The 24,544-nt window shown below is 38.2% G+C and overlaps 1 protein-coding gene across 1 annotated transcript in view; it reads left to right on the top strand.

The window, feature by feature from the left end:
* Window positions 1-10,943, top strand: part of gabra3 (gamma-aminobutyric acid type A receptor subunit alpha3) — a 96,813-nt gene extending 85,870 nt beyond the window's left edge. The window contains exons 9-10 of the mRNA XM_072375433.1: window positions 130-335; window positions 6,370-10,943. Coding sequence (XP_072231534.1) covers window positions 130-335; window positions 6,370-6,690 — 527 coding nt within the window. The 3' untranslated portion in view covers window positions 6,691-10,943. The remainder of the gene's footprint in view (window positions 1-129; window positions 336-6,369) is intronic.
* Window positions 10,944-24,544: the final 13,601 nt, after the last annotated feature.

Here is a 24,544-nt window from a genome sequence, read left to right as displayed (position 1 = left end):
CTGCATGGTTCTCAAGAGAGCCGTTAAGTAAACTTTAATGAGAAGGGAGAGCTGTGATGGGAAAATTTGACTCAAAAAAAATTCTACTTTAAAAGAACCTGTTTACTTATCCTTTCCTTCTATCCTCAGGGGTCACCACTGTCCTAACCATGACCACTCTGAGCATCAGTGCTAGAAACTCCCTGCCTAAGGTGGCTTACGCCACCGCCATGGACTGGTTCATGGCTGTGTGCTATGCCTTTGTCTTCTCTGCCCTGATTGAGTTTGCTACGGTCAACTACTTCACCAAGCGCAGCTGGGCATGGGATGGCAAAAAAGAGGGCATGGAAATAAGGGTGAGTGACAAATGAAATAACATATTTCACGCCTGCACCTCTGATACGTCACAGCACACCAAAATTAAAGATTGCACACACATCATGATAAACACAAATTGTCGGCCTTCTATAAGGAAAAAAGTCTCCTGCCCTTTTTTGTTGCTGTTGCTTATTACATTCCAACTTTGAATTTAATGTTAAAAATACTCAAAGTTGTTCCTAAACTCTTTATTTTACACTGTAGGGGCCATTAGGGGAATTTACACTTTGGAAACAAATGGAAAGTTCCCTTTTAATGCAGCCTTGAGTACTTGAGTATAAAGAGACCTTTTATTTATTCATTACCATCCAAATGGAACAAGAACAGTGGGGCGGAACAGTGAGCAGAAACAGAGGTAAACTCCCAGAGACATTGGCCTTGATTTACAATAACAGCATATGCTCAGCTCTTCTTCTAAGATGCTGGTGTCCTGACATCCACATTTCCACATTATAGGCACACTGATTAAAAAGTGTGCATTGCTTGCCTACATGAAACCAGATGAGTCACAACTCATGGATTTTCATTTGTCGATAATGTGGGATGTTTGTGTGTTGTTTGTAAGAATACAAAAAAAAAGAAGTGAATTTTCATTAAAGCAGTGAAGTAGAAATACAAGTTGGTTCTGAGTGTTTTAGCATATTTTCCTGTCTGTATTTGGCCTATTTAAAGTACTGGTTGTACTTTAAATGGAAACCAGCCAAATGTGCAAGCAGGAGTCCAAACTAGTTATTATATGTCCATATAATAAAGCATGACAGGTTTCTAATAACCCCAGCACTTAAGGATACTTTGAATTTTATGACGTTTTAAAACCGATCTCACAAAACGGTAAAGATCAGTACCATGGGATGGTATCAGAGAAGGTTTAAGCTCTTTGATCTGTGCTGAATGTATTGAGCAGTCGTGCTTCTTTTCAAGATAATTAAGCTGTAGCTTTGCATCAAAAGGCAGAATTGTTCCAGCAATAAGCCTCGTTGGTTATTTTATTGATTGTTTTCAATGGATCAAATAAGGAACAATAAGAGTTGATAGTCTGCAGTGATTTGATTCGACGCTATTGAATCGACCAGAGAGTATAACCAAAAATGTTTGTCCTCCTGCCAAAAGCATAATTTGAATTTACATAATTTAGTTGATTGAAAAATTGTTTGCTCAAGTTTTTCCACTTGAGCCGATCCTTCATTAAATGAGAAGATGTCAGAGGACAGCATCAAGCTTGATTTTTTATTTTTTTTATTTATTTTTTTTTCAAAAACCACATGTGGGATTTAAGTTGCCGACAGCAAGAAAACTGGCAACACTGGTATGTATTTGAAGCTCAGATTTTAGACACTCAAATGCAGCTATTTTTGCCCTCCTTTGTTGTGCAACTATTTATTCATTTCCAAATGTTCATCATTTCAGCTCACATTGAGCTTAAAACATAACGGTTAAACAGTGCTTTATTTTTCTGTCATGAAAAGTGTCAAAACTTAAATTTAATATATGTCTAAAAAAGCTCAAAAGCTCAGGCTTCATGTTGCTCTGAATACTTCATTTGTTACTTCTATTTCCACTAATCTTTCAAGTTTGCCCACAAAAATATGTCCTGAGGTGGCCCAGTGCTGGGATTATATCATATTTCAGGACAGGTTTGAACTTAAACTTGTGATTTATCAAATAAGTTGACATTTTTTCCCTATCTGTGGCCTGCAGAAGCCTGCTAAAGGGCATCTCTTAGCAGCCAGTCAGAACGGACTGGTCTAATCAGGACATGGCAGCAGCCCAAACAGCCTGCTTCAGGCAGCCTTAGCCAGTATAAGTTTTCAGAGTTTCCAGAGTTCTCAGTCAGACCCATCCCTGGCTTCTAGCATCCAATTAAAAAAATTGAAATGGCTTTCACAAAAATGTAAAAATTTCCAGCTTTAAATTGTAGCGTACAAACCAGTCGGTGAAATCTCAACAGCTATGTACATATTTTTGATAAGGCAGACTTTGATTAAAACAAGAAAATACACAACAGTCCAGACTAAATTACAAAGCAGCTCAAATAAACAGAACAATATAAACCTGTAATTATGTTGTAATACACAGAAGCTCAACCTGAATTAAAAGGATGACCTTCTTGGATGCTTGTGAAAAAAAAAAAAACATGAGGGTCTCATAATGAATATTATCAAACTGTGTCAGTGGTAAATTCTGTTGCTTGGTTGCTGCTGCAGCACATGAAAACGCTTATCTGTGGCAGACAGTGTCACAAATCTGTTTTTTGCTTCCTATGTACAAACTGTTTGACACAATCAGTGCAGCATTCCCAGTCTTTCTTTTTTTCACAGCTTGACATTTGGTCTTCAGACTGACAGACAGAAATGCATACTGCTGTTGTGGAACTTTTCAGCCGGCAAGGATATTTTTTCCACCCTTTTGAAGGTTCTTCTAAATGGCAACAGCCTGGACTGTGTTCTCATGGGCTGTGCTGAGCATGCAGTTGTCGCGATAGATAAAAAAAGAATGGGGTCATAGAAAGTGACAAGACACCCCCATCATACTCCCTGCAAGACTGAACAACTGAAAGCAAAGCCTTCAAGACTTGAAATACTTCTTCCTTTAACGTATGGAGCAAAAATGGATCGAGTAGCAGAAGAAACTATATGAGGAAAAGTGCTTTTCAGGAGAGAGGTTTTAGCTCAGTATGTATTCAGGGTTTCAGCTACCACTTTGGTGGTCAAATGGTGAGTTTAAGACAAATCTATGCAAACTAATTCACTTTGCTGGTTATGGATCGTCCATACCGTTCTATTCCATTCTTTCCACCGAACATTGTTTGACGAGCCTTTACCTAATTAGCTTTCCTCTCGCCAGCTGAGGGTGTGCTTATTACAGGAATGAATCGATGGGGAGCTTCTGGTTGGAAAGCTTGAATTCTTGCCACTCCGTGACACATGATTGGACACTACTGTGTGAGACATTAAGTGGTGTTTGCATCAGCGGTGGCAGGAGCATTGGCTGATTGTGTAGTAGCTTTCTCTGCTGGAGCAAAGGTGTTATCACAGTTTCACGTGGATCCACACCTGCAACACAAACCACTACATCTACAGATGCTTTAACACAATGACTTCTTTGAAAGCACAGCCTGTCACCTTCACTTCGAGCAGGTGCATGTCATTGGGGCAATGCTGCTCTATCTATAAAGGAAACAACTTTTGCTGTGGATGTTCGAGAGCTCAGGTGCAAAAGACAAAGCGGAGCTACCTTTTCTGGAGGCACATTGTTATTACCTTCTTAGATCAGAATTTTTCCACACCTTTGTTTTATGTGGAGGTTTTATGGTTGATTATTTGCCTCATGGGAAGCTTGTTGCAACTGCTCTAATTATAACCTTTTTGTAATGCAGCAAAATGGAGTGGTTATATGAGACTAATTGCCCAGAACAATGCAGAGGTTCATCAGGAGAGGAGAGACGTGTCTTTTATAAATTCTGTGTGCAATAAAAAGAAACACAAAAGAAGGTGACAAAGGGGAAACAAATTATTAAAACACAAGTGAAAGTGTGTTTGGAGAAAGGAGCATTTTCAGTGATTTGAAATTCAAAAGCGTGTTTTAATCAACTCTGTGACAGATTACATGAAACAAAATGTGTTAATGAGATCCGGCTAAGAGCACTTCTCCAACATCAAGACAACTACAGAAATACAAACCCACAAGGACACGAACAGGGACGTTGTGGCTCCCTAAATCTACATTTTCATATGGCCACATGCTCACTTTCTAGAGGCTATTAAATGTGCCAACACCTCCTCTCTTATCATGGAGGAGGACAGACTGTCTAAGGATTCAGTTACACGCACACATGCACCCATTCAGCTCCAAACAGTGGGACACGGCAAGGCACACTATCACTATCACCCCAAGGATACATCATCACACTCAGAAAATTTGAGTTATAAAGACTAGGTCAATTGATGCATTGGGGTTTTTTTCTCTTTTTTTTTGCCTGCAGCTAGCCATATTGCTCTGAATATGCACAAGAATCTTTGGGCAGAAGTAAATCATGTGCTGTGTTACATTAGGTTCATAAACATGTGCATATAGCCCAATACCACAGATGGTTTCCCTTATAATTAGACCATATAAATTACTGCTGATGACAGCCCAGCTAAAAAGCAACAGAAAATGACTCCGTACAGCTCATTTGTCAGGTTAATTTACAGAAAACATTCATAATACTAAAGACTGAAGAGTCCAGTGAGCTATGATTAAGGTCATGTGACACGTTACTGTGGTGATTAGTTTTCCTGCTGATGTAAGCGGTCTTTGTGATAGAGAAGGCTTGCGGTATGTTAGATGGAAAAGACTTTGGTTATCTGGGAGCACCAGTGTGACCCTCATCTGTCTGTGAGCGCTGTTAGCCTTCAACAAGACTTGCTGTGAATGCAAAGGAAGGATCATTCTCACACTGTTTGTCTTGCTTTAGGAGAAAACACACATATCGCATTAAATACTTCTCCTTCTTAATCCTTTAGCTTTCATCACCTTCCCCTAAAAGTCTGAAACTTAAAGAATTGATACATTTGTGAAAAGTTCTGTCAGGATTATTTCACTGCTTCTCACATCTGATATAAAAAATATTATATTGATATTAGTGAAACTGAAGGAACCTATCCCACGTGTCTTGTTGAATGTTAAAAAACAGAACTTTTCCTGCACTAAAATTGTGAGCCGGAGAGTGGAGGTGACAGATTTATTTACCAAAATGAGCCAAAATGAATTTATTCCTTCAGAGGGTCATTTTAAACCAATGTCAGTTATGCACGATATATGACCAAGCTGCATCTGCTCTTTGTTTTTGATGAGCATCAAATCTATTTTTACAAAGTAGATTTACTTTTAATTCAATATAGTAAGATTAAAGTATAAAACCCCTTTCAAACATCACTTTCAAACATCACTCCTCTCTTCTCAATCCACCTGGGGCATTTTAAGAGTCGAGAGCTATCAAAATATTTGGCTGTGAATGATTTCTGGGTGACACGCAGGCGGCCACAGGAGAGATGAGGAAATGCGATGAACCTGCTGTTACTCGACGCACACAGTTTTAGGTCCGCTGCAGGTTTTAGAGCGGCATCAGTGAGGATAAATGGTGTCAAGGAAATTACCACAGCACAAACTTACATGCTGAGTGCCACCAGGAAACTAAAAGTCAGCTCAGTAATCAATCTTTGTGCCCTACTCGTTCCCCGACATGCACCACGGGCACAGCACCGTGCTCCAATAAGCTGACATATGTGAAAGTGCCAATTTAGTAAATAAAATTGTGTCTTCCTGTGTGATTTAAAAATGAAAGACAGACTAATCATGACTCTCGAGTCAGATGAAGACAACAGACTCTCCAGCTTGCATTATCTCACGCAGCCTTTGTCGTGTTTGTTTTATCACAAGCTGTTTGCCTGAAGAGGCCTGGCTGCTCTCATTGATACAGTTTGTCAGACATGTTTTCAGGCACTGTTTTTTTATGTTTGTTTTTATTTTTTTGTTTTGCTTTGTGTCTAATCCTGCTCTGAGCTGCTACTGCTACCGTTAGCAGTATCAGACGCCAGTCCAGCCTGGTTCTGCAATGATGCCAAGTAGAACTGTTCTTAATTTCCCCAACCTGATCATTTTGTCATGATATTTTTTATTCATGACATTCTTTTTCTGCAATCCAAATTTGTATGCTGTAGCTTTGATTTGACAGTTTAACAGTGTAAAATGTTCAAAGTCACAGTTTCAGCTAGATACTGATGAATAGAGTATGTAAGTTGGGTAATTTTAATATAATTGGTAAACTTTTTTTCTTTTCTACTTTTCTTTTCAGGAACCGTTTCAGGCTAACATGGCCAGGATTAAAGATATGGTTAGGCTTTTGTTTTGTTCTTGTGTGTGTCGTGTCTCGTGGTGTTGCTTCTATTTCCTCTTCATGAGTTCAAATGGAAGTATTGTTTAGTCTAGTACTTCGCTGCTGACACCATTTACTGGCTTCTTTCTTTTCAGAGAAGAGAATCTGCCACTTTGTCCAAAAAGGCAAACAACACCTTCAACATCGTCGGGACCACCTATGCCATGAACGTCGCCAAAGACCAAGGCTTGACAACCATTTCCAAGAGCGCCCCTGGACCATCAGCCAAACACTCCTATCTGCATAAAATGGATGACCCTTACACAGAGGCCAAGAAATCCTACAACCGTGTCAGCAAAGTCGACAAGATATCGCGCATCATTTTCCCAGTTTTGTTCTTCATCTTCAACTTAGGGTACTGGGCTACGTATGTCAACAGAAAGCCCGCCATCATTAAGGCACAGAACCTAAACTGAATCTTACCAATTAATCCAATTTGCTTGGGAGGGTAGAAAGGTTCATAGAAGGCCAAGTCCATTACATCTTAATGTGTGCGTATGTATGTGTACGCATGTTTTGTGCGTCAGTTTTTTTCTTAAACATTTGATATTTTGCACGTCTGTATAGATGGAAGGCAAAGTTGAAAGTGCATAAACTTCACATGCAGTAGTGGACCCAGAGGAAGCACATTCTCACATCAGTCAGTGTTTGTGTAGCATTTATTTTCTCCCCTCCGCACTTAGCTCTGGCCCTGTCCCCCCTTTGTGAGTTGCCAAGTGTTCCTTTGTCGTAGCTTGATTGCTTGCCGTTTCGTAGGGTAGCCAGATTGTGCTTTCACCACGTTTGGACATGTTTGTGTTTTAGAGCAAGCATGCATTTTAGGTTTCCTCTGTAGCTCATTACCAGCGATAAGGAGCTGATATATCCATTGCGTGACAACATGTATGCACACATATACACAAATACACACTGATGCTACAGAAAAGAAAGCAGCCATTCACTGGTCACTTTACTGTGCTAGGTTAGTTGGGCACAGCCTGTATAGACTTATAAGAACATCATTAATAATTGTCAGTGTCTGGCCTTCAGCTCATGCTGAATCCCAGTCCCACTGCAGCCTGTACATTTTCTAGTCCACTGGTTCTTATTGTTTTAACTGGCTGATTATGGTTCAGTGACAGATAAGCTATGTGCCTTGGTAAATACACTCATCATAAAAATAAAGGCTCGGACATGCTTAAACAAAGGTCTGTGTCTGTATAACATGTAAACATTCACTGGTACCAACAGGCTCCACAACACTGCAGTATATGGCTATGCCCACCTCGACCAACTCGTGGATAGGGGCACAAAGTGTGAAACTGCCTATCAGTATGTAATGCTAACAGACCTCTGCCTGTGAAAAGACAAAGCAAAGAGATTAAAGGATCTGATGTAGTCCAGAGCAATTGTTTTGACTCATGGCATCTACATGCACTAAGCAGTCATAACAAAATACCACCATTACCTCAGATAAAAGTCGAATTCTGAATTGATGTTTAGAGTATGTGTTTCATGGATATGTAAATTACATTACAAGTTTTACTTATTAAGTCGTATCAGACATTTCTGTTTTCTTTGAATCGGGTGCTGCTGCTGGGCCATAAGTTTTCTGCATTTCTGCCTCGCCATAAGCAAAACATTTTTATTTATGCTATACTTTTGTGTGGAGTGTATTGGTATTGATTTGATTTTCTATACTGCATTGGTTTTGTGTTTGGTAGTAGCTAACAAATGCCAATATTCCACAATCAAACAATAACTCCACTCAATTCCCAGTCATTTTTGGAGATAATTATGCTGTAAAATTATGCCCAATTTCTTCAGCAGTACATTTATTTCCTTAATTGTTATGAGCGCACAGATGAGCAAATAAGGGTCCGATGGCTTATTTTGGAACAGGTAATCACAGTCACATCAGATTTGTCTCCATGGTGACAAGTGTCTCCAATGTTTGTCTCCATTTGTTTAGTGCTATCTGTATGTGTGGGTGACAATCTGTATCTATCTGTTGAATTTGGTACGTGTTTAAAAGGATGTTAAGCTTTTTTTTTTGGTATAGACCCTAGGATGTGCTATACGTGAGACCCCAACATGCAGTCAATCTTGTTGAGCCCAGGAGAAAGAGTGAATTGTGTTGTGGCCTCTGTAAAGATTTGTTAATAACACGAATCGTGTACAGTGTATCAGTCACAGGTTTATGCATGACAATCTGTACACATTTACGTCTGCACTCTGCAGTAATGATGTTTGTCATAATGAAATAGGGCATAGTGTCAGTGTTCCTGTGGTTCATTCCAGTCACTCTATTACCTACACATAACTACCTGCATAAACATTCCCAAACTCCATTTATGCATACTAATATGATGCTTGTAAAATACAGCTGGAACACATTTCTGAAAGTGTTTTCCCTCATTTGGAAGCAAATTCCTTCTAAGTTTAATTCAGTAAAACCTTAAATGAATAATCCATGGATCAAAAAAATCATTTCTTATTAGTTTTTTGGTGATTAACTGTTGTGAACAGAAGGAAGGTGATTTTAATTATACTTTAGAGAGGCCTAATCAAAACATGTCAGGAGGTTTCATCCCACATGTCTGATGATCCTTGTAGGCACATTACTTCCATTGCAAAAGAGCCTCTCCCGAAAAATCCCACAACACTGTGAACTCGCATTACAAATGTGAGGCACTCAAATTATAAAATTTGAAAAACTTTTCATAACAAATTATTGTCATCATTTTGATTTCAAACCAGTTAAACCAGGTCCCCGTTTGATCGGCTATCTTGAATACCTCCACAGACTTCTGATAGTAATCTAATATATTCAATGAATCTCTTTCTCCAAACTTTATCATGTTGTCTCAGATGGAATGGTTTCTTATGCATCTGCTGATGGAGTAAAAAGCTTGCTGGCTGCAGCTAATTCAGGATGTGAAGACATACATCTCTAATGTTTATGTATGATTCCTCTGAGTAATAGGATAAAGGTTCAGTAGGTAGGCAGCTCTAAGTAACAGCTGCTGAGTCTGAGAACTGCATTTGATTTGTCAAAATAGTGTAAATCAAAGATCGTAGTAGTCCTAGAAAGTAGTCATCCTCTGAGTAACACAACCATTTTAATAAGACACATCACCAACAGGCTGCATACGTGTCAGTATCTGGTAATACCATTCCGTGATAATTTCTTACATGTTGGAACTGTTCAGCTTAGAATGTGGATCCTGTTTATAATCCGATTTCTGAGGAAAGACAAAAAAAAGACTGAAAATTAAACTGTAGTCATGTTTAGAAAATCCTTTTTTGGATACCCAACATTCCTAACAGGGGTTATATGAACTAAATATTTATATTAAGACAAAAAATATATAAGACTCTTTAAAGAGTTGTGGATTTAGCCTATATCTAACGTCTTGGGGCTCTGTGAAGGGTTTCATATGGATTTTGTGTTGTCCACTGGTCATATCACCCTTAAAAAATTTTCAGTCATTTAATACATTATTGTGTCTGTGCAACACGTTTCCTGATTGGACCAAAATGTTGCAATTTTATTTGTAGTTACTATTTTCATAGAGTTCAGTTTGTGAGGTTACATTTATGTCCACATCTGTGGATGGCCAAAAAACGGAAAACACTTCCAGAGCTGCACAGCCATCATCATCATCATCATCATCACCATCATCCAAACTTTTACATTAGTAACCTAACGGCCACTAAAAACAAACGTGTAATGGAGCAAAAATAGTAGATAGCTGGTTAATTTTTACATAAATTATTGAAATAACAGTGTTGAGTATGCATGTACACCTGGCATATTAGGATAAACATCTGTGGTAATCCTGAATTTAATTTTTCCACGTAGCAGAGAGTTTATGATTAACAAGACTCCATCCTCTTGCCATCCAGGTTTGATTAAGATTGTTTTATTCATGTGGTATTTTCCTCACCGGGCCAGAGTTAACTTCAGTAAAAACATGTCATCCTATACACTAAAATACAGTATATTAAGAGTATAATACTATGAATATATTTATGCTATTTAGCACAGCATTAAATATTATGTTTTATACAAAATAACCTCTACAGCATCGATGCAAACCACTTGATGCGTAGAAAGCCGTAGATTATTAGATCAACTAAACAAATTATTAATGGCAACTGCTCTGAAAATGTTACTAAGTTGTGAATTTGTAGATATTGTGAAATTAATTCAAATAGTTTTTGTGAATATTGATATGTCATGTCATTTATTTTTACATCTGATAAATACTGCTGTCTTACACTGAGCTCTGTAACACTACGTGTTATGGTATTATGAAGATAATAGAGATACAGTAATATTCATCAAGCTACTTACAGGATCCGTACTTTGTGTGCACTTTTCAAACCTAACTGTGAATTAGCAGCTGTCTGCAAACAGAGTTGTACACACTGTGTTCTCCTTCCAGCAATTTCACTGCATGTCCCTACGTATTGAGAGATCAAAGACTTCCTCCACAAAGTCAAAGCTCCGGGAACTTTGTGGACTTTTGTGTTTTTGTTGGGAAGTTGCTCTCTATATGCTCAGTGACTGGACTCTGTATCTTGCACTCTCTCGTTCATGTGCTTACTGTATGAGATGTAGCAAATGGAACTTTGGGATTAAAAGGACAATGTATTTTGTCTTGGAGTCATACAGTCATTCTTGATCGCATTGAAGATATGACGGAGCATTAAGGTCAATGAGAAAAAAAAAATTAGAGTAGCAAGATTTCATGTCATTTAAAGTCAAAATGTTGTAAGAAAGTTTAAATATTATTTCAAGTTGAAATATTTCAATTCAAATTACTTTATTTACCCCCAAGGGGCAATTTAAAATGGGGGCATGACAGTAGCTTAAAAAGAGACACAATCAACAACACACACACCGCACAGCCACATTCAGCACATGAATGATAAATTATAAGTGCTCTGATTATAAAGAGCATTCAGATATGTGTTCCAAAGTCTTAAAGTGTATGTCAAAGACCTAAAAAAGTTTATTTCAGCATGTTCAATTGACTCCTCTGGTCTATCAATTCAAGTTTAGGAGGTGAGTGCATGCCAAATGCCAGCGTGTAAATCCTCAGGAAGAAGAATGAGGTTTACAGTGATACAACTGCGGGCTACCATCCACAAAACATAGTGACTGAAACCATCAATAGGCTACAATTGAGAGTCAGGAGAGAGCCCTTCTGAGCTGCACACATTCCAGATCAAACAACCTGATGATCTGTCTTCTTTTATCTTGTGATACAACAAATCCACTCTGTATTGCACCCAGGTTTAACAATCGATACTATTGCGTCTATCTGTTGGCAACTGTTTCAGCTTTCAGGCCGTACAGTTTCTCTTCCTGCACAGAAGCAATTTTCAGCAGAAAATCTTTAAAGTGCTAATACTTATTACCACCCTGTGTTTTTTTGCTGAGAATGAAAGAAATTCGCTGTTTCTATAGTATAGTAGGTCTATGTGCTAACGCTGGTTTAATCTAATCTTAGGTATTCAACTTTATTCGACATTATGACTTTATTCTATTAATGCAAAATGTTAGTAATTTCAGTGACCTCCTTACATTTTCATTACAGCGGACTCATCGGATGCTCCATTAGGGGTTCATTTAATAAAGTAATTTTGTCTGACTCTGTGTCATTGGTGGTGCTGTGCATGTGAGTCCATTTGTTTGTTCTCTGAAAGATTTATTAGAATGAAGGAAAAAGGGGGAAAAAACAAGCAATGCAGTGGGAGGGAAAAACTACTGGAGAAAAGCTTACTGCACATTGAAATCAATGCACCGCCACCTGGAATCCATGGCAGTATTTCTAAGTTTGGCCTTGAAACATTCAACTGACAATATCCATGACTGTCATATAGTACACACAAAACCAATAAAATAGGCAAGGCACAACATATAAGTTAAGGTCTGCCCTCTATGTTTTCATACAATCACTATTCATACTGCACATCCTATGTTGTGCTTCTTTAGTGCAGTCAGTTCACATTTTGACTCTTGTCTGTGGGTAATTAATCAAACTGTCTGGCATACTGGCAAAAAGGTCTTGAAACTGTCAGCATTTGAGGAAACAAAATGTACTAAAAACACTGTAGGTAGATAAAATACAAAGCTGGAATACAGCAGAGTGTGATATTTTTCTGTTGAAGAGGGTGCAGCAAAAACTGTCCAATGTGATGTAAGCACAGCATGTGACGTGAGCAGCTCATGGATGTAAAACTGAGGATCAGAAAGGAGGATCAGAAAGACAAAAACTATTAAAAAAAATTAAAAAACTCAACACAGTACCTAAACTTGAGCTTCCCAAAATTCAGTGAAATAAACATGAAGATAAAGAAACAAAAGATTAAATCTGAATTGGACAATTAACAAAGCAGAGTGGTAATAAAAAGTGTTTTTAACAAACACAGCCACTGTGTTGTCTTCCGATTTTGAAGGTTACTGTTGCTGTCTGGCTGCAGTCCAGTCGTGACTTCCCTGTAGGTGCTTTCAGCTGCACAGGAGCATTACAGTTTAAAAACTAAAGCACCTCATTTCTTAGCACACTGAGGAAAATTAGCTTGTTAAACTTATCCCCTCCATTTAGCTAAGCCCAGGGGCAAATGGTTGTTTTGTTGCTTGGGCTCTCTGTGATAAATGCATCTATCAATTAGGCACTTTATCTTCATGCTATCTCCATGACAATATACAGTTTTTCTATGTTTATATGAGTTTTATCACTTTTGTACTTATCTCTGATCTTAAATACTGAAAAAGATGCTGAGAATCTGAATAAAATTAAGAATATTGTATAAAGTCCTGTACACATTACATTGAGATAACAGCTCTTTTTTCTTTAATCAGAGTACAGACATACATTTAAAAGTAAGTGAATTATTGTGTGAAGGATAGTAGTCAAGACATACATCACTCAAAAGTATTACCTTAGTCAGGCTGAAAAACAACATTAGAGTCATAAAAATAATCAAATGAATGTCTGTATATATAAATATATTTATCTGCATAAAACACGCTGGATGAAAACAGGGGGCAGAAAGTCCACAAATAAACTGTTTGAGGAGCAACAAGACATTACAGGATGTGCAATTTGATTTAAAAAAAAAAAAGCCAAATAAATCCTTCATACACAGGAAAACATTAAATCTGATGACCTGTGTTATTATCCTAAGCTAATAGATAGTATTTGTATGGAAACTGGGCTTATGTGCATCCCTTTCTGACAAGAAGTCGATATTATAAAAGATATTTAGAGTTTAACTGATCTGACAAGATGATTTGTTGAAGGAGGGCGTTTCTAACTGGTCTCCACTGACTTAGATGTGGGACAACCCGCTGGGCAGGTTCTTCTTCATTTTAAGATTTTTAAATAGTCTATTTAAAAAACATGCCCACCATTCTGGTATGAGGTTTTTGTGGTGGTCGTTAACAAACTGTCCCATCCTTTTTTTACCAGGAACTTCTTTTCTTTGCTGTGAATAAAGTCAAAGTGCTGTGATATCTCCGTTAGTGAGATTGGATACACATCAGAATCAGTTGATGGAAAACGTTACAAAGAATGTTAAAGCTCATAGTCCCACAAAAAGCCACAGTTCTGCACCTTGAAAAGATTTATATTTGAATTCAGAATGCATATTGTTGACATTCCCCATGTAAGCCCTGACCTCCTCACTGCCTACAACCAAACACACCAAGCTTAACACTGAAAGAAAGTGACAATAATGAATTCCATCAAAGCTGCAGACAGCCAAATACCAGAGTACGAGGAATCCACTAAGACAGCAATGACGCCAGCTGACTTGTGATCACTGCCAGGCAAAGCTCCTCAACACAGTACCCCAGCAATTCATTTGATATGCAACAACAGACGAAGACATGCCAACTACTGCATGCGACAGATAATCTGTAACTATATCATAAAGACACGCTACTGCAGTTATGCCCTGTTATCCAGAAAATGACCAGAGACACAAGTGCACATGAGTTTAAGTTGACAATAAGTGCAGCTGTTGTGTGGAGTGCAAGAGGGACATAAATTATACAACACCCATTCAATTCTGATAAAAAAGAAAGAGAAGATGTGGTGTTAACTTAATAATTCAGAATTAGGTATTTTCTGTCATTCTGGACTAACTACTTGTGAACAACTTTTGAGCAACGTGAAGTTTGCGGGGAAAATGTGAAGGTGATGACCCAGTTTGTGTGTCACAATAACAAAGCCTTTGGTTTCCGGGGAAACCAGCATTAATTTCAGAAAAACAAAAGGTGCAGATTGACTATGTAAAAGGGTTGCATTTACATCCGCAAAACCAAAATAGTACAAACGTACCTATACAAGTGCAGGAAAGTCTAAGAAATTGAATTGTAATTCATTCCGTTCCACTTTATCTATTTGTTACAGAAAACAATCATAATTTTGCCCCAAGCTGAGAAGCACTTGTTTCTTAAAAGGGTGAAAAACCCTCAAAGAAAAAGGTGTATTGCATGTTCAGTAAGGGGACGGCAAAATTAAATCCATCTCACCTATTTTCACAGTGGCACAGGCGACTGAACCACTGGTTTGCTTGAGGCTGGTCTAAGCAAAAGCAAAAGGAACACAGCTATACAAAAGCAGCAACCCTAAAACAGTGCTGCGATTGTTGCAGATCAAACCACAGCTTGGCCTCATGTGACTGCCGCTCATCAGGATCTGGGAGTTGTGATTTCAGACAGAACTTCCTCTGCCTACATGACAGTCTCGCACAGATTGAGGGTTCCTCCTAATTTACAGTTTCAACCAAGATGGGGATGACCAGAATTTAAGACTTAAGAATTAGAAATGCGTCTATTTACCAGTTTGTAAGGTTGCACTGACATCGATTTATTCTGTTGTCTATGGATTTAATCACCCCAGCAGTTCTACTGTGAGCTACTTCTGATTTCCTAAACTTCTCACCCAGAGTAAACCCATCTACCCTATGATGAAAACTATTGTATCTTGTATTTATACTCTTATTCTTGTGGTTAATCCCTAAGCTTACAACTATAGGTGAGCATTAAAGAGGTAGACTGGTAACTGGTAAAAACAACCAGATGACTGTAAAAACTGTACCCAACCTTTGGCCAATCTCCCAGTCCCTTTACCCACTGCTCATTACCAAGACTCAGGATATTTAAATTTCCTTCTACCGGAGACAGACACTCTCCCCCTCCCCATGAAGGGAGCTAGTCATCCTTTACTAGAAGAGAACTATGTTCTGGGATATGGATTAAATGGTCTGCATTCAAGTTGCATCACATAAACGTACTATGATTTAAATATGTTTTGTAATGATCCGTCAAAAATGAGTGAAGGTCAAAGGTGAGGGAAGTATTCAAATCCTATACAGAGGAAAATGTACTTATACCACACTGTAAAAGTAATCTGTGACAAGTTAAAGTCTTTCATTGACAAAGCATGAAAGTATACTCACAAAAATGTACTTAAAGTAGCAAAAAATGCTCTATATTACTGGTATGCTAATAGGTTTGGATTGTTATTCCTTCGGAATTTTGTTAAATCCAGATTTCACTGTTGTGGTTGATTCAGATAAAGCTCATTTGAAACTCCACAGAAAGGCCCAAACTGGGATTCACCAGAAACGCTTTCGCTCTGAAGCGACAGTGCTAACCACCACACCGCCGCACCAAAACTATCTGAAATCTGAAACTATCAATCTCTACAAAAGGTTTAAGAACCACAGTCATCGCAGGCCAAACAGGGATGGAAGTGTCAATCAGCCAGACATATTTGCCAAAGCCTTTTTCTCCAGTTCACTGTGGACGTTGGAGATCGATAAAAGGAATAATTATGTTGAATAAAGACAATAACTTTCTGGATTTTCATGAAGGATCTAGGTCTTTAGATAAGTTAAACATTTTTAGAAATGAGACTCTACTAATATTTCAGTCTACAGGTGGACCAAGCATACCATCCAATAAGAGCATACAGTGTGCAGCGATAAGTAAGGGTTTGAAGGGTGTGATTAACCTAAGTGCTCCATGGTGGGTGATGTCCAATCCATGTAAGCACTGCAAAGATGCATTAGTGCAAATAACTTTTTTTTTAATCCAGCACAAACATAAGAGTGGCAGCATCAAATTTCTATTTATCCTGAGTGGAGAGAAAAGACTTGATTCTACAAGCAAAAACTAACTTTAACTTCTTTTAAAACCAATTGCTGTATATGGGTAATTGGTTCTAATCATTTTTATCATTACTGATAGGTGGAAGATCAATAAGCTTCAGTTTTGCATTTGAGAATATCATGAGTTTTATTTTGTTGGCATTCACAAGTTTTCTTGTGATTACAGCATATTTGTCTATTTATCTTGGGGAAAACTACAATATTGGCGATATTTTTTGTATTTTTACTCCAGCTGAATTTAGTTCAAATTCATTTAAACTTAAACCTTTGGATAAAAGCTGTAATGGCTATTTCTAAATCATGAAATTGCTGTTAGAGCAGGACTAATCAACAATCTCACAATGAAAGGAATAGGACCATTTTCAGCTTGGTCAGCCCTGACCAGCGACAGCCTGATCAGTCTCAGATACAGTATGTCCAATTCAAGCACGGCAGTCACAGCCACACATACACGCAAATTATAGCACGCAAGTTGGTGCTGTGCAAGCTGACACAAAATGTTGCTGTGAGACTTTAATCCAAGCACACAAGATACATTAAGTGTATGGGAAGCCAGTACAACAGAGCAACCTGTTTTCTCAAAGCATGAAGAGTACTGGGTCTGCTCCACAAGTTCAGAACTCCAGGATCTTTGACTCATGAACAAAACATTGTTAAACACAAGCAACGTGTGTCGCCCGCTCTGTGTTGACCCTTATGTTTTATCCTTATGTGTGTTTGAGTTAGAAGCAATAAATAAAGGCTGAATGGATTAAACTTAACTACTTCTGACTAAAATGTATAACTGGTCCGTATGAAGACTGATGATGAAAGTACAAATCATAATAAGAAAGAAGCTGTCACAATAGCTTGCAGGCTTTGATGTGCTTTAGAAATGTATGTGGGGGTGTGAATAAGACCACCACAGGTATTGCTTCAGTGTGTACTGACATTTAATGTTTCAGTCATTTTTCATTTGCTTTCAGCCTCTAAAAGCCTGACCTTTATTGACACATGTGCCTGAAAATCACGAGTGAGGCGTCATTATTATCTTTAATAGTAGCCATGTTGAGACCAAGTGCACTGCCTTGCCAAATTGAAGCCTTTGAAGCAGTTTGTCCGCAATATCATCCATAGTCACCACCGGTAGCATTGGGGTCAGATCAGCGTCAGCCATGATTTATTTCACTGGTTGTTCCAGTTCCATTTGTACATCATCCTTTTGAAGAATTCCTCTTTTAGACGCAGTCTGTCATGACTTGATGGTATTCTTTCTGACAGTTTTTATTTGGATAAGTGAAGTATTCTTCCACTTATCTAGAAAAAGAAAAATGTGCATGTGGGTGTCACTCCAGCCTCCAAAATAAAACGATGCTTTATACAATTTTTGTGCTGAAATGAGGAAATACTTGATACTAAAACCCTTATGAAAGTGCTGCCAACATTCCCACCGATATGAGAGGTGAACCTGAACCTTCCAGTCTTTGTTTGCTGTGATTTCCTCTCCCCTGCTTTAATGAGTCTTTGCAATATTTCCCCTCTTTACAGAGCTTCACTTCAGCTCTGCAGTTTCATCTGAAGAGGATACCGGTGGTCCCCTTTGAGCTTGCTGCTTTACAGCGATTCATTCGGGTGCTGTTACCCTGCAGGCGAAGTACGTGCCTACGGGGTTTATCAGGTCAGGTTTTGTTGCTAATTAGACTGCTTGTTTTGTGTACAAGAGAAAATGATACTTGCATTGCCTCCTTTCATGTCTAGTTTCTGCTGCTCCACTGTTCTCACAGCAGTGTTACAGTACATGAGTTGTATTTGCAGAAAAGGCAGCAACTGCTGCTCTGACAAAGTGGAATAAACTAAGTTAAATACTTAATAAGACAATGTTGTTCATTAGCACATGTTAAACTAAATATGATGGGATTTGTTGTGTATAAACAAAGAAGATTGAGCTACTGTATTAAATGCTTCATCTTACACTGGTGTTACTATCACTTATAGGAGAGATTAAGATTTATCAGTCAGATGTGAAAATATTTACTTTGCTAAAACAACTCCAAAAAGACTTCTAAACAGTGGTGGGCATGCTGATGTTGCTCTCGTTTCCTACTTCTGCCCTTTAAGCTTCAAATTGAACCTATTGATATACCTCATTTCCATATTCAAACATAGGATTTGATTGTCGTGGTGTCAGTATTCATACATTTAATACTGATATAAACTGTTAAAGGGCTTCAGCTCTTCAGCCCTGCATTCAGCAACTGGATATTTTTTCCATTCATGTTTTACAGCAGTTTTCCTTTGTTAAATGTTCATATTTAAGTGACCTTTTGTACGGGTTTGTTTTTAATTCAGTTTCTAGTAAGCTGGTTGTTTTAGGAACAAATCAAATACTATTAAAGAAATTTCATCAGCTTCTTTTAAACTATCATAAGTTGATATTTTCATTATTTATATAAGCTTGTAGTGTGTCTCATTTCTTTGTTTATTTACATCACTGTAATTTTGAATATGGGCTGCACAGTGGTGTGGGGGGTTCCTGGTTTGGGGCCTTTCTGTGTGGAGTTTGCATGTTCTCCCTGTGAATGCATGGGTTCTCGCCGGGTACTCCGCCTTGCGCCTAAAATTATAAATAAACTTTCCATTTTCTGCCAGGAGCTGTCTCTACTCCAGATTAAATTACCTACAACATAGAAACTCCAAAGATCTTCTTAAAAAATTCTCACAAAAAGTTAGGGAACAAATCTTAAATAGTTTGTATATGTGTATGTGGGTGTGTTTATTCATTTGTTCTTGCATAACATCTATAATATATATCTGTTCCCATAAGCAGAATGATAGTTACTGTGTACAGTATTTCTAAGTGGCCTTTTGGACATTCTGACATGCTCTATATTTATAATTCAAATCTAATCTATAATTCAATTCTGACACAAAGTGGCTGTAACTTGATGAATAATTCCCCAATGGCTGTAATATTTAGGATTTCCCCATTAGTCTTAAACTATTACACTCAGAGTTATATGGGATGTCCCCTTTCATTAAATATGATGTCCACAAATTAAATGAGCTGGGCTGCTCTGTTGCATGTCTGTTCCATGTCTCATTTCACACTTTGCAGAAAAAGAGGAAGGAAAAAAAACTTTATGTGAACAAGCAATTACTGTTATTGTTTTTTAATTATATTTTTTTCAGTAGATCCTCTTTTAGATGAGTACATTTGATAGTTTATCATTTCATCTGCCCAGGAAGAAACTGCATCATAATTTCTGAAGATCTCTCATGCATACAAGAGCTGACTCAGTGGTCTAAACATTACAATGAGGCTGTTCATCTGACATTATGTTTTGACTCTGCACTCTGCTCCTGCCGGGAAAAGCAAAGTACCCATGGCTTCAGAACAAGGATGACTGATAAATGGGTTTAGAAATAAATATGTGATGATATGAAGAAAACTGACTTTGGACTGACTGAAAGAAAGTTTGCTCGCATAGGGGTGGAGACGGGATAAGCGGAGAGATGTTAGCTTTAAGATAAAGCATCACAGCTACAGAAAGCTGTACCGATAAGTTTCCTGAAATACAAGATAAACATAATACGACCTGGTGTTGGGGTTTTAACCAGGTGAAAGCTCTGCAGTTATTCAACATGTTCTAAACTAGTTTCTTTGGTTTTATATAGGCCTGCTAAACAGCTGCCCCGCTCAGCTTTGCCCTGTCTCCAGGTGTTTCATTTGAAATCCCCCCTGTAATTCTGTAATTTTCGGCTTGGGTTTTGCCTTCAATTAGTGAGTTAAAATTGACTGTTGACATGTTTATGTTCTGTTAGCACACTTGACAGTTGTGGTACATTAGATTAGCTGTGCAGTGGAAAGCTCAGACCCAGCAGTCAGTATGGGGTATCTTCATGAAGAAAACAACTGAGTGCATCATTTCTGACTGGGAGGATAACCCAGAATGAGCAACTAAAACAGGGAAGCGAAGGAGACATTTTCCAAATGCCATTCAGAGACAATGAAATGCAGAATATGGTAAGTAATAAGAAAATGGGCTGCTCCACATTACAAGTACTAGTGCCTGCTCTAAGAAGGGCTTGAGGACTGGATTGTAATAAGATGAATTACATTAAAGTATCACTCAGAAGTAGAGCATTCCTCTGTCCCCAAACTGAAGACACATTTTGTTCTTTTCGGGTCACTGTCTGGACTGTGGTGCTGTTAGCTCTGTCTGACGTTCTCGTAGCACAGATAATAATGTGGTCAAGTAAACCACGATGGTGCCAACTTCTTCAGGTTGGGTTTATTGTCTGTGGGTCGAAAGTCAGATAGCATCACATCTCCTGAGATGATATCCTGACACACTTATCCATTCAGCTCCTCCTTTCTTAAAGCTTCATACCTCCCCCAGGAGATGCATGGATGAGCAAGCTTATTCTCCTCATGGGGTGTTCCTTATGCATGACTGATGTTTAGATTAATATCCTTGACTGATTCCTGCTCTGCAGTGAAGAGAAGAGCAGGCCTATGAGAGCACAGCCGCCCCCTCAGTAGTTGATTGATTTTCACACTATTCTGACAAATATAAACTCCAACCCACAAAATACTTTATTTGTTGTCCATGTAGATGCCATCACCTCAGGCTCAGCTGTGCTCATCTGCAGTTAGAAAAAAGCTTTTTTTTTTGTCTGTGTGTGTGCCAGCAGAACTGAGCCTGCTGCCAAAACACACACACGTTTCACATTCATTATTCTGTCCTTATTGCCCAAATATAGCGTCTTCTGCAGTGCACACAGTCAATCAGTACACTGTATATTAACTCAACACAAGAAGATATCTGGTCACAGCAAAAGAAAACTAATCAATGCTAATCTCTCTAATTTATGTGAGAAAGTAACGACTTGAATTATCTTTTAAATAATCTGACTTCCAAATTAATTTTGGCATCTGCACAGTGTGAAAATTGTATGAGCTATGCAAAAACTATGCAAAGACCAAATACTGTTTGCAGACTTTAAAATTAATATATACTGGAGAGTTAAAGGGTCATAATTATAAGAACAACTGGTCTGTGAAGAAGAAGGCTGGGATTTGCACTGAAATGTATATTTTTCGTATGTGGTCCAGACAGCCTCCTGTGGAATGAATTCTGAAATCCACTCAAGGAGGAGAAATGGTAACATCGCCCTCTGGTGACACAGGCAACATTGGGACATGGTTTGAATTTTTAAACGAGGAAAATAGATTGCTGTGTGATTCATATTCAAAATAAAAAAAAAACAATGACATCTCCAGTCCTAACATATGCCATGAAGTAAAGGCGTTACAAACAGCACAGACAGTAGGATACAGGGCTTTGTGCATCTCTTTGTGTGGGTTTGTGTCCGACATAATCCATTTTTCATTTGAACACGGGGTTGATTCAGTTGTGACGACACATGGCTCATCCTTTTTACCAAATGAACAACTGGAGAGTAAAACCAGATTAAAATTCTGGGTTGACATGGAGCTTAAAACTGACATGCAGCCCCATGTGAGCTTTAAAATGGCCTTTTGTCACAGACAGTTTAGCTTTCTTGTTTATGTGAGATTTATCAATAATCCGTGACCAAATCCAAATATTTGACACTGACAGTTGATGTTATAACTGAGCCTGTCTCAATCAACAATGAAATGCTGTTGTTGCGATTAGTTGAGACAAAAGTGATCCTGGTCCTATAATTGTCACAATCGCCTTCATTCACCTGTATGAAAACAGCTGATTGAAACTGATCAAAAATGTCACTTCTCCACATTGTTTTCTAACAGACATATTATAAGGCAAAGGGAATCAACAAGATTTCATTAGAACTGTGAATCAAAGACCTATGTGGTTCTTTTGTTTGGAGGAGTTTTTTAAAAGAGGCTGAGGGAATATCCTGAGGGACTTGTGCTCACCAGCAAAAGAAAAATAAATCTGAGGTATGTGTTGAGATTGGGAGCTTTTTCTCAGAAAGAGGTCTTGACCAAAAAGTACTGCATTCACATTTTTTAATAGGCAGTGATATTCTGCTTTCTCTGGTTCCTGACAAACAATGCTGCCTTGAACCAATAAAAACAGAAAATAAAGGCTTTCAAACTGTAGGAGAGTATTTTCTCTGTGTTACCAAAGCTGTGCTGCTGTTTCTCATCGCTGTCCAGCTATTCTTTCTCATTCCTCTGTTTTCAGCTTGGCCCTTTTCAAGCAGGCCGAAAGGGTCTTAATTTCCCAAAGTTTTTCCTGTCAGGCAGCTTTTTTATTTTCAATTTTTTGCCTTGGAGTGCAGCTCACTCTTTATCCCCGAGGAGCGCATTCGAGGAGGCTAGTTGATCTTTAACCCTCTTTCTGCTCGTTTCCAGGTCCTGAAGAAAGGCCTTAGACTTTAAAACTCGTAAACTGACAATGAGTAATTTCCCTTATGGGACTCAGAGAATATACTGTATAACCTTTTTTTATGTTGAAAATAGGGCCAAGTTTATTTTTCTGGGCAATGGAATGAGCAAGTGATGGGAAAGGGTCTACTGAATGGCCTCATCAAATGTCAGAAGGTTCTCGACTTCCTGAATGAATTGCATATTCACCTCAGCAAAATATTTACAGTCCTCCACACTCTTTACATTCATTTCTTACAACTCTGATGTCTCTGTTATGAAGTAACAATGTAAATTATAGCGCTCACGGTTGACTTACGACATCCTAATACTCAGGTCCATAATGAGAAACTTCATCATTGTCATACATAAATAGAAACCAATAAAACTAAAATTCATTTGAACCTTGAAAACTTTGGATTCAAGAGAAAAAAAAAACATCAAATCGATATTGCACATGAAACTAAAAGGATATTTCCTCTTATAGTAAGAAAATAAACTTTTTCTCAAACCTGTACAGTGATCCAGGTACTTTGATTCCATTTCATCTCCTGCAGCCATAATTCTGCTTTGTTTCAACTTTCCTCTCTGAGGACACCCACTGAATGATGTAGTTTTAAACATTACTTCCTGTTGTTAACTCCTTCTTATTCATGCAGTAACCTTGTAAGGCTAGAACTTATCATGCACTCAGTCTCTGTTTCTTGCAATACAAATCAAACCTTAATCCTGGACTACTCTGTTACTGTGCAGCCTACAACAGTTTTGTGCACAGTTACAAAATATCTGCTCACCCATTCAGTCAGAACCCAGGCTCTACGCTGATTTCCACATTCACCCCAACACTGATGGCATCATGACAGCTTGTTGCTGCATCCAAAAGCTTTGTCACTTCTCTTTTCTCTCACCCCCTGAGCTCATGTCAGTCCAGTCCTCTCAAACTCCCCTTGCGAGCCTCTGAAAGATATTTGTGGGACGCATTCCAAACCAACAAGCATTTTGTGTTTCACTTCAATCAGAAGATATCTACTTTTTCAAAATGTATTCATTACTTAAAGTTAAAATGCAGCTCCTAATATATAATCCAAATGATACAATCTTCCTGTGCTGCGGCCTTCAACCATTATTTTCAGAAGCTGCATACAGCATGAAATAATAGTCATCAGTTTCTTGTATATCAAGTTCAAAAGACTAAACGCTAGAATGAGTGTGAAGTTTAGTTGTTGCCATGGAAATGGAAGCTTTCACATAAAAGGACTAAGGTATCCCACTGACATTACATATTCCCTATTATGGGGGATTCTTCTTTAGGAGACTGATATAATTCTTGTTTATTCGACTAAACAAAATCAATAATAACTCTGAACTTTGGAATAACTACAAGTATTCATAAATAGCAAAACCTTGTTTGTTCCAGTTTGTTTAAAGGAGCATTACAAGAAATTATTCGAGAGTCTTATCAATGTCTTAACTAATGTCACAGCCAGAAATGGCTGAGCATGTTTATCATTTAGGAGGAAACTATTCCTGTTCCTACCAAGTCACAACAAATTCTTCATTCAAAGGATACCTGCTGAGAAAGACAAACACAAGTTAATTACAGCAATAATGCCAAATGTACATATGAGGAAATAAAAGGGAGGAAAAGAGAGCAAAGTGATGAAAGGTGTGACATAACAGCCCCACCCCCCACCTCCACAGCAGTCTAGGCCTATAGCAGCTTATATGTGGGATGT

The sequence above is a fragment of the Leuresthes tenuis genome, unplaced genomic scaffold (assembly GCF_036924035.1).
Source record: "Leuresthes tenuis unplaced genomic scaffold, fLeuTen1.0.hap1 SCAF_21, whole genome shotgun sequence".
NCBI lineage: Eukaryota > Metazoa > Chordata > Actinopteri > Atheriniformes > Atherinopsidae > Leuresthes > Leuresthes tenuis.
The sequence above is the reverse complement of the archived record's forward strand: the minus strand, read 5'-3'. Positions and strand labels throughout refer to the sequence as shown.